This window comes from Sinocyclocheilus grahami, unplaced genomic scaffold, assembly GCF_001515645.1.
Source record: "Sinocyclocheilus grahami isolate Dianchi unplaced genomic scaffold, SAMN03320097.WGS_v1.1 scaffold222.1, whole genome shotgun sequence".
In the NCBI taxonomy this organism is placed as follows: Eukaryota; Metazoa; Chordata; class Actinopteri; order Cypriniformes; family Cyprinidae; genus Sinocyclocheilus; species Sinocyclocheilus grahami.
The window spans coordinates 1901862-1913237 of NW_015505401.1; the positions used below are offsets into that span (position 1 = coordinate 1901862).

General features: G+C 36.8%; 1 protein-coding gene across 2 annotated transcripts in view; it reads right to left on the reverse strand.

Annotated features, from left to right (window-relative positions):
• The window catches only part of LOC107596649 (beta-chimaerin-like), a 47768-nt gene that overhangs the window by 19553 nt on the left and 16839 nt on the right, over positions 1-11376 (reverse strand). Inside the window, exons 3-8 of one of the 2 annotated variants that reach the window (XM_016287427.1) lie at positions 8641-8673; positions 4573-4611; positions 2111-2166; positions 1545-1576; positions 1065-1178; positions 34-304 (exon numbers count right to left, since the gene is read on the reverse strand). In XM_016287427.1, the coding sequence (XP_016142913.1) occupies positions 34-304; positions 1065-1178; positions 1545-1576; positions 2111-2166; positions 4573-4611; positions 8641-8673 (545 nt within the window). The remainder of the gene's footprint in view (positions 1-33; positions 305-1064; positions 1179-1544; positions 1577-2110; positions 2167-4572; positions 4612-8640; positions 8674-11376) is intronic. The other variant, XM_016287428.1, reaches the window with a different exon arrangement.

An 11376-nucleotide genomic window follows, 5' to 3' on the forward strand; every position in this document is an offset into this window, starting at 1 on the left:
TATATATAATTTATGAAGAGGTATGCCCCTCACCTTTTCATCCTGCTGGAAAGTAACTTTTTTGGGCTCACAGCGGGTCCGGTTGAGTCGGTGAGTGATTTTGTCCCTCAGGAGAGAGGTGTAGCCCAGATGCTGATAGATGGGGTTTGTGGTCATCTTGGCGATGTATTCTGCTGCCTTTGTCTCAATATAGAGAGTAATGAGGCCGTCTGTAACCAGATCGTGAACTGACTCAAAACGTTTCTCTCCCACAAAGTGCTTTCCATCATAAAAGAGTCGGTAGTTCAGAGTCTGGCCACCAAATCTGAGTGACAGACAAGCAGTATTCATATTATATTACCATATACTATTATACAGTATTATATAATATTATAATTATTATATTATAATGTTACTGTATATTGTAAAACAAAGTATTTTATAATATAATATAATATTTTATTATATAATTCAATGTATAATTATTTAATATCAATATTATTGATTTTTAAAGAAATTAATACTTTTATTCAGCATGGATGTATCAAAATGGTCAACTGACATTGTTACAAAAGACTCCTATTTCAAATAAATGCTATTCTTTTGAACATTCTGTTCATAAAAAAATTCTTAAATAAAAATGTATCATGGTTTTCACAAAAGTACTGGGCAGCACAACTGTTTTCAACTGTAATAACACTAGTAAACATTTCTTGAGCATCAAATCGACATATTGAAATGATTTGGGAAATGAGGGATCATGTGACACTGAAGACTGGAGCAATGATGCTGAAAATTCAGCTTTGATCAGAATAAATTACATTTTAAAATAAAGATAGATAATTATTTAAATTGTAACTATTTCACAATGTTACTGTTTTTAGTATATTTTTAATCAAACAAATGCAGTCTAGGTGAGCATAAAAAACCTTGCGACCCCAAACTTTTGAATAGTAACAATATAAAGAAATGTAAAAATATTAAGTAAAATATAAAGTAACTACTGCAATATAAAGAAGAGGATGGATGTATGGATGGCTGGATGAACATACAGAGAAAAGGATATAAGAATAGATGGTGTGTACCTCAAAGCAAGTGTATATGTTCCTGGTTGTCTCTGACTCTCTCTAATGAGGTAAGCACCTTCTGTACCAGCCAGCATTTCATCTGCACGCTCTCTGGAAATCAGACCATGAAACCTGTACACAGACACCATCATTTACCCTGGTACACACAGACACACACACAAACAGAGACTCTCATGCTTACATACTCACATGCACACACACTCTCACTCAATTGACACACCATAAATCACTGTCTTTTTCTCTCTCCCTCATACACTATTTCATATTTGCACCCTCACGCACATCACTACACAAAATCAATATACACAACCCCTCATAACACTCTTAAATAATAAATTCTGCTAAGTCACTCTAAATTTCACACACATTTTTGAAGAATGGGGTAAAAAGTAACCAGATGGATACCAGAAGTAATATGAGGAATAGTAGTATTGATGCTTTGCTTCCAAAACACCACTAATAAAGTTAAACACTCACTCTCTTCCATAGTATTTGGGTCTGCTCTCCATCTGCATGTTAAGAGAGAAAAAGGTAAGAGAAAGAAATACAGTTTTCAACACAAATGACTTTGTCTTACTGGTGACGGGAGAATCTTTTCTAACAGGATTTTGTGAGCATGGAGACATCTGCTCCAGTGTTTAGTAAAAGATATGCAGACTGACTCAATATGAGTCATGTTTGATAAACCTTGGGAGTGTTTACATGTGTGACGTGACATGTGGCCAAGTATGGTGACCCATACTCGGAATAAATGCTCTGTATTTACCCATCCAAAGTGCACACACACAGCAGTGAACACACACACCATGAACACACACCCGGAGCAGTGGGCAGCCATTTATGCTGCGGCGCCCGGGGAGCAGTTGGGGGTCCAGTGCCTTGCTCAAGTGGCCCTTAGTCGTGGTATTGAGGGAGGGAGTGAGCGCTGTACATTCACTCCCCCACCTACAATCCCTGCCGGTGTGAGACTCGAACGTTCGAGTCCGACTCTCTAACCATTAGGCCACGACTTCCATACTTTACACACATTTTCCTGTACTTACCTCCTGAGGACATGTGATCCTCTTTGGTCTTGGTGCTTCCTGCTGTAGCTGGTACACTGAGGAACAAAAAGCAAAATATTTTTTCTGCTTTTTTAAATGAATATGAATATAAAAGTTGATATCAATAAATTGATATTGAATCTTTCACCATGAGCAGCAACTCAACAGGAGAAATTTTACAGTTTATTTAACCTCTAATCTTTATTTTGCTGTGGTAAGATACTGGTATATATATATAGATCATGTCAAAACACAGCATTCTCTGTTAGACATTAATCCATTAGGTCTGAGCTTGAGGACACACACCCACTATCACTGCTGTCAGACTAAGCTACAACACATTATAAAAGTGGATTGGGTAATATTGGTAAAGCTATTGAAAAATGAACACTGCGCAAAAGGCAAACAGATAAATCAACACCAACAGTTGGTCAATATGGGAATGGTGTACATGAAGGGCCAGTGTTCAGCTTAAGGGGGGGGTTAGGCTCTGATGTTTTGATTGTGTCTGTTTGTTTGAAAATGTAGTACAGAGAATAGAGGTTAATACCAGGAATTCCTCAGGTTATCCTCTCCCAAATAATCGGCTTAAGGTCAGTTTGCGCTCAGTTCAAACAACATTCCTTTGATAGCGAGCTACTTCATTCACAATGATAAAAATGGGGACTTTGAATTTGGAGCCACGGACTACGTCACTAAAATGGAATATAAACCTGTATCTCCTAAAGGCATCTTTCCACAGTTGAGTTAAGGCTGCTCTAGGCACAAAATCCAGCGTAAATGCGCAATGCTGCATTAAAGCCAGACTAAATTATGCCTGCTCAGTCCCACCTCAGCCCAGTATCAAGTATACAGCTATAGGCTAATTTCTGTGTAAATGCATTTAAGCCACCTCTGAGCAGCATTAAATAGTCTGTGTTAAAACTCCTAGGGCCTAAATGCCACTTGAGAAGCGCTTCTGTGCCACCTTTGTAGTGTAAATTTGGCACTATACAAATAAATAAAGGTGCTAAAGTGCACCTCCATCTCTCTCTGCACCTTCAGTGGGTTTCAATCAATGATTTTTATGAGTTTGAACACTGTAAAATAGAAAAAATGAAATAAAAAATAAATGAAGGAAGGAAGGAATTAGAAATATTTGGATTTCTGTGACATCCGATTTTCTGTACAGAAATACATTCAAATGTAATTCATGCATATTCTTGAATGCATCTCTTTTATGATGAACATTCAAGCATTCAAATACTTTTGATATTATTGGAGGGCGGACGCATAAAGAAAGTGGGCTGATATCATAATAATGAAAAAAAAGTTTCATAACAAGAATGAAATTCTTGTAAAGAAAACATGATTACGTAGTTTGGCATCTTTATTATTAGCACTGCTTATTATATGACAATGTTGCATATAAACAAACATTTAAAGTCTCTTTAATTGTTCAGGTTGTAAAATGTTATGTAGGATGACTTCCCTAAAACAAAATATTTGTTAATTAATAATTTCTGATACTTGTACTATATACTATACTATATTTCTATATAGTTTATATCTATATATTACTATATAATTTTTACATCGAAAAATACATTTATGATTCAGTTCATAGAAAATCTTTAAGAAAATTAAGAACATTTATGTTCATTTTTCAATTAAACATTTAAACCCAAATTGCATTTCTGGTAACAATTGTATTTACAAAATGTACTAAACAAAATGTACCATGGAAGTGTATTGACTAGAGGACAAGGCAGTATATTATCAATCTCAACCAATTAGTTCTGTAATAAAGAAAAGTTTTATAATGGCATTTAGATCAGTGTGAAGAGAGCAGCACTAGTGAAATGATCAATGCTGGCTCAAAAACAGCAGCAGATGTGCGGGGATACTTCAGCTCGACATGGACGTGACCTTCTCTTGATGACTTCATTAAAAGCTGCTCATCACAGAGAGCAGCAATTGGCCGCCGCAGTCCGAGCACAGACAGAGTCTGGCCTCACTACTCAGATTTTTCCTCACAGGAAGCAGGAAGGCATCTGACAGCGATGCCAAGTTTTTGTCAAAGAAGCTCAGAACAAGCAGTGGGTTCTGGACAATATCCACCAGAATGACAAGGACGAGGCCTGCTCTAAAAATACTACACAGTGGGAGTGAATGCGAGGGAAACTGAGTTGAATCGTGGGATGGGCTACAAAAATTTGAGAGAATGATTACTGGCCATGGATACCTTCAGCAAAAAGTGCTCTAGAATTGCTCCTGTCCACTTTCTCTGTGCCAGACCACATTCCCATGATGCAATGTTCTTCTGTTTGAAGCCCAGATTATTGTATTTCTTCAGTTGAGTGTATGTTATTCTGGCTGCTTTTCCAGTATAGTGTGAAGTCTGTCAACTGGATCTCGTTTTCTACATTCAAATTATGTAAATCAGTACATGTATAATGTTAAAAACACATTAAAATACTCACAGTACGATTTCCATATCGGTGGCTGATAATCTTCAGGATCTACAAAAAAAGGAAAAGATAATAAAACAATGTCAGGATGTCTTCTGTTATGTGCTATGAACATGTGTTAAAATAACCATCTCTTGTCAGCTTGTTCTCACTTAACACGGTCTATGATATTTACTGTCAGATTAAAGAGTGGCTGTGATCCAAGTTTATATTGTTACATTAATGTTAAGTTGTTCTGTAAGCTCTGATGCGTAATGCGCATGGCTGACAACATAATCCTTCCTGTACAATCCCCTCAGGGGGCTTTCTTTCATTACAAATAAATCTTTCAATAATAATAGGGAAACTAATTGAATAAATCTTTCATTTAGTTTCCCTGCTCAAGGAAAATAAATATACAAATGTGTTTGTGTAACACACTTGTACAAGTAAAACACTTACAGACCCCTTTCATCATGAAGCAGCAAATGTTTTTTAAAGGGGTCATATGATGCGTTTTCAAGTTTTCCTTTCTCTTTGGAGTGTTACAAGCTGATTGTGCATAGATGAGATCCCTGAAGTTGCAAAGACTAAAGTCTCAAAACCAAAGAGATATTCTTTATCAAAGTTAAGACTCTGCCACGCCCCCCTAAAACGGCTCGTTCTAACACGCCCCCACATGTCTACCTCACTATGTGGAAATATTTGCATAATGCCTTTCTAGGCGAAAGCAAAAGCACTTTATTTGGCCTTCCGAAAGTAGATGCAATTAGGAATCTTTAAGATGACTTACAACAGAACGGCAATGCATTTTATGGACCACCGTTTCATGAACCTAGGCGAGGAGGTATTTCTGACTTTGCTATGACAATCTGGCGCTTCTGAATCAGCTACTGTTTTGTTATTAGTTTAAGTATTTGCTATTGACTGTTCAAATGCAGAGTTTTGCACATCGTGTGTGTGTGTGTGTGTGTGTGTGAGAGAGAGAGAGAGAGAGAGAGAGAGAGCACAGTGGAGTCAGCTGTCTTAACCGTGGCTTGTGTACTGCACACATACCAGCTTCATCACTGTGTCTGTCACGCGGCTCTGTTCCCCTTTCGGGCTCTGTCTTTACATTTATTTTGAAAGATGAAGCTTGCGATTATGATAAGGGGCGTTACATTTCCGACGAGTGCTTGCGGTGTTCGGCTACGGCTAATCACAATGCACTGGGTCAGCTGGCCAATCAGAGCAGACTGCGCTTGTCGGAAGGAGGGACTTTGTAGAAAACGAAGCGTTTGAGAGAGGCGGGGCATAGAGGACCTACAATAATGTACAGTATTTGAAAAATAATGTGTTTTTTGAACATTAAAGCATGTCAACATATTCTGTTACACCAAATACACAAAATAATGATCTTTAAAAAAGCATCATATGACCCCTTTAAATTTAAAACAAACAGGCTGTCAATCAATTATACATTTTAATCAAATGAATAACAAAACATGCAGATAAATTCACCAAATTAATCGCATATTTAAATATCTAGTTGGTTTTGAACTTGGGCAGATGAAATGGAGCGATAATCTTTTTCACAGTTTCACATATTAAAGGAATACTTCATCCAAAAATGAAAATGCCCTCAGGTTATCCAAGATGTGCATGAGTTTGTTTCTTCATTGGAACAGATTTGGAGAAATGTACAATTACATCACTTGCTCACCAATGGATCCTCTGCAGTGAAAGGGTGCCGTCAGAATGAGAGTCCAAACAGCTGATAAAAATAATAAATACACACATAATTCACATGACTTTAGTCCATCAATTATTGTCTTATGAAGTGAAAATCTGTGTGTTTGTAAGAAACAAATCTATCATTATTGCATTTTAACTTTAAATCATCGATTCTGGTCCATCAGCCATAATAACACTTCCTCCAGTTAATAATGTTCCCCATTGTCCTCTCACATCAAAATCCACCAACATATTTGTTTAGAAACTGTTTTGGACTGTTCTCTCTTGAAAATGGTGCTTGATCTGTGCATACTTCTCTCCTAATTCAGATGAGACAACCTTTTCACTGGCGAAAGCGATATTATGGATAGACAATTCATATTTTAGCCTGAAACAACAGTTTGAAGTTAAAACTTCTTTATGATGGATTTGTTTTTAACAAACACTCAGCTTTTCACAAGACGTTTACTGATGGACTGGACACATATGGATTATTTGTGGATTATTGTGATGTTTTTAGCAGCTGTTTGGACTCTCATTCTGACGGCACCCATTCACTACAGAGGATCCATGCTGAGCAAGTGGAGCAATGATAACCTTCTCCATATCTGTTCTTATTAAGAAACCACCTCGTCTACATCTTGGATGGCCCGAGTGTGAGTACATTTTAATATATGATATAAGACTTCTATTGTTATTGACACATTACACCCAAATACAGCTCCATTATGTATAGTTTGTAAATTAGTTGTAAATTAGGCTCAGAAATGCTCTTCCAGCATATATCTAATTTCAAATAACATTATGGTAAATACTCTCTAAATAGGGTGTGATAAATGAAAGGTGAAGCAGCACTTAAAGTAAGCAAGTCATTTCTCTAAGAAATGCAAGTCAGAGCCTGACAGGGTTCAAATGGCTGTTGAACAGACAGTCTGGATATGCAGGTTAATTTGCATACATTATGCATACTAATCAGAATAGCAGCCCTGTACTCCCAGAGAAGACCATTTAAAACAGAAACAGAAGAACACCTTGAAACGATATTTCACAGGTCCAGCTGCTACTAAAAACCACACTGAGTGAGTAAGGAGCCATTCACATAGGACATATTTTTAGATCCAAAAACTGTTTGCAGGGGTCTTGATGCGTTTTAAATGCCCATATGATGCATATGAACACAGACCAACAAAAATGGCACAGGTTGGTCAACTGTGGACTGTCCCTTGTGAAAAAAAGTGCCTCAACATTTAAATAGTTATATATTTATTAAATTAAAGGCCACATAAGTGTACTTAGAGAGAGCACACTTTCCTGACAGTTTCTTAACACTTAAATGCACTTTGTATAATGTTAAAATAACGTTTTTACTTTAAAGGACATTTTAAATCATTATGTTTTTATCTTTTGTCATGCTTTACAGAAGTTAATATATTTTAAATGCACTAATTTGCTGCTAAAAACTTTTACGCTTAAAGGGGTCATTTGATGCTTTTTTAAAGATCATTATTTTGTGTATTTGGTGTAACAGAATATGTTGACATGCTTTAATGTTCAAAAAACACATTCTTTTTCAAATACTGTACATTATTGTAGGTCCTCTATGCCCCGCCTCTCTCAAACGCTTCGTTTTCTACAAAGTCCCTCCTTCCGACAAGCGCAGTCTGCTCTGATTGGCCAGCTGACCCAGTGCATTGTGATTGGCCGAACACCGCAAGCACTCGTCAGAAATGTAACGCCCCTTACCATAATCCCGAGATTAAAATGCATTGCTGTTCTGTTGTAAGTCATCTTAAAGATTCCTAAATGCATCTACTTTCGGAAGGCCAAATAAAGTGCTTTTGCTTTCGCCTAGAAACACACAGCGTCTCCCTGACATGGCTGCTTCAACACTAACTGCGGTTACTGAAACCACGCCTTCTTTCTTTGCGTGCACATTTAGTCGCATTATGCAAATATTTCCACATAGTGAGGTAGATATGTGGGGGCGTGTTAGAACGAGCCGTTTTAGGGGGGGTGTGGCAGAGTCTTAACTTTGATAAAGAATATCTCTTTGGTTTTGAGACTTTAGTCTTTGCAACTTCAGGGATCTTATCTATGCACAATCAGCTTGTAACACTCCAAAGAGAAAGGAAAACTTGAAATCGCATCATATGACCCATTTAATAGTTGTCAATAATTGCTTGTTTACTCATCAATTAAATTATCTTAATTCTGAAGGCAATGTTTATCAGTTAATATATGAATATTTGCACTTGAACATCCAGCATATCATGAAATTTATTTTTAAATTGATTGGCAGCCCTAAGCATTAATTTATTATTTATGAATTATTACCGATCCCACAGTAAACGGTATAAAATCTGTCAAATAGCTCATTAAATTATTCACATGAATCATTCTCTGAAGTCCAAATACAGAAGCCTGAAAGCATCAATAGAAAAATAAATAAATAAAACAGGATTTTCAGGAATAAATCACAACAGTTCCTCTCAGTGCTTTCACAGTCTAGCCAGACAGGCTTCCAGAGAGTCAATATTAGTAAGTAAAGTAGGCCTGACAGTAACTACACAAACCCATAAACAGAAATTTGGCAATAAGACAAAGACAGTCATTTCATAATCACCAGCATGTGTGAGAAATAAACTAGATTGTGGCGCATCAGCATTTCCTCATCCAAGAAAGCACCTGAACCTCTGATCATTCATGGAAAGACTAGCAATGACACACACACTGAGTTGAGAATAGCATTATACGGCCCTGGAAAGTGTGTGAAAGTTCAGAATGAGTAAATGTGTGATCTTGTGTAAAGGCAGAAGTAGATCAAATAAGAAAGATAGATTGAAAATTGTAGCAGTGTCTTTGAATGCATAAATCAATGTGTGTTTTCTTCTCTTCCCTGAATATGTGCTGGTCTCTATGGATCCATGTCTTATTTCAGGCCCTGTCTCTTTTACTGTCAGCACTTTACTGCGGCCAGTCAGCGTTTCCTCCCTGCCTACACGCTCACAACCAAACACAAGCTCAAAGTACACACACAGTGCTCCATCCAAACCCGCTACAGCCAAACATACAACAACTGCTAAACAACATGGGCTCACTCTGTATACGTCTTGTCAAAATTCTAAAAATTTTGTCAAATATGTTTATAGAGCCACAGGTAAAAAGCACACATAAAACTGAGCTGCCAAGCTAAGATACCCATTATGCCTTGACTTGGAAAAAGGGCAATCGCTATGCTGGGCCAAAATGAAAGGATTGCATGGTTTGAGGCTTGGGCATGTGCTTGTAGGGAGAACATTTAGCAAGAACATCAGGCGATTTAGTCCTTTTTCTTTCTGGAAGACGATGATATGGCGAGGTTTAAATGTTGGCTGAGGTTTGGATTTATGTTTTGCTGGTCTCAATCCTTTATAATTCATGAAGCAGAGTGAAGCAAAACATTTTACATACAGGCAGCAGTGCAGGACAAAATATGGAGGAAAAATTTAAATATTTAAAGGGTTAGTTCACCAACAAATTATAATTCTGTCATAAACTGTGCCAAATGTCATTCCAGAAGATATTCTGAGAAGATCCAGAAGATATTTTGAAGCAGGGCTACATGATTTGGGGATAAAAATCTAATTGTGATTCATCTGAAAAAACAACAACATCAGGTTTGTATAGTTAGTATGGAAGCCCGTTTCCGCAACTGAATAAAATATTTAAAAAAGGTAACTGCGACTTTTTATCTAACAATTCTGACTTTTTTTCTCAAGAGTTGTGAGATATAAACTCGCAATTGCAAGTAATAAAGTCAGAATTGTGAGATATAAACTAGCAACTCTGACTTCTTTCTCAGAATTGTGTGATATAAACTCGCAGTTGAGAATTATAAAGTCAGAAATGTGAGATTTAAACTGGAAATTCTTCTTGCAATTGTGCATTTATATCTCACAATTCTAAGAAAAAAGTCAGAATTACTCACATTAAAATCCACCAACATACAGTGCCTTGAGAAATTATTCAAACCCCTTCATTTTTTCACGTTTTGTTGTGTTGCAACCTTATGTTAAACTGCTTTAAATTACTTTTTCCCCACATCAGTCTGCACTCCATACACCATAGTGACAAAGCAAATAACAGGTTTTTATCATCTTTGCAAATTTATTAAAGATAAAAAAACTTAAATGATTCCATTGCATAAGTATTCTCTAATATCTCTAAAATCAAAAATCAAAACACAAAAAATAAATAAATAATGGTGCAGCTTTTGGCAAATGTGAAGCTACGTCATTAACTGAATTTTACCGTACATCAATTTGACAGTCACCACTGACAAGCTACTACTAAATATATTGTAGAAACGTAATTTCCTGTAAAGCTGCTCTACAACGATTTGTATCGTGAAAAGCGCTATACAAATAAACTTTAATTGAATTGAACTGAATTGATTGTGCATATTTCTCACCTGATTCAGACGAGAAGACCTTATCTCTGGAGAAAGCAATATTATGGATTGACGACTTTAAAAAACATCTTAAGTCAGGCTTCAGTCGTGTGGATTACTTGTGGTTTATTGTGATGTTTTTGTTCTCTTGTTCTCACGGCACCCATTCACTGCAGAGGATCCATTGGAGAGCAAGTAATATATTGCCTCTAATGAAGAAACAAATTCATCTACATCTTGGATGTCCGAAGGGTGAGTACTTTTTCAGCAAATTTAAATTTGTGGGTGAACTACTCCTTTAATTGGCCCAATGTCCACTTTACAGTATTCAAGTGAGATGAATTAGCTTTCAATCTGTGTTTATGTGAGCGTATGTTTGGATTAGAATTAAGTTGTATTGTCTGTTGGAGCGCAGGGGTGCTGGCATGCAGCAAACAATAAAAACAATAATTATTCTTCAGTGGCTCATTTGGAAAATGTGATTTCTTTTGGTGTTCTGCCAGGTGCTTTCTTTTCACTATCGCTGGATCTAACAGAGAGCCTGGAGAACATTGAAGGAAGAAACTTCAGGGTCAGGAGGTGCAGACAGCCTATTCACAAAACACTCCTGGCTACTTGCAGTATGTCAATTAACAGTGAACAAAAGCTTTGAAAAGCCTGAATAGGAAGAATATTGCAGTCAGTGCTATTAGAAT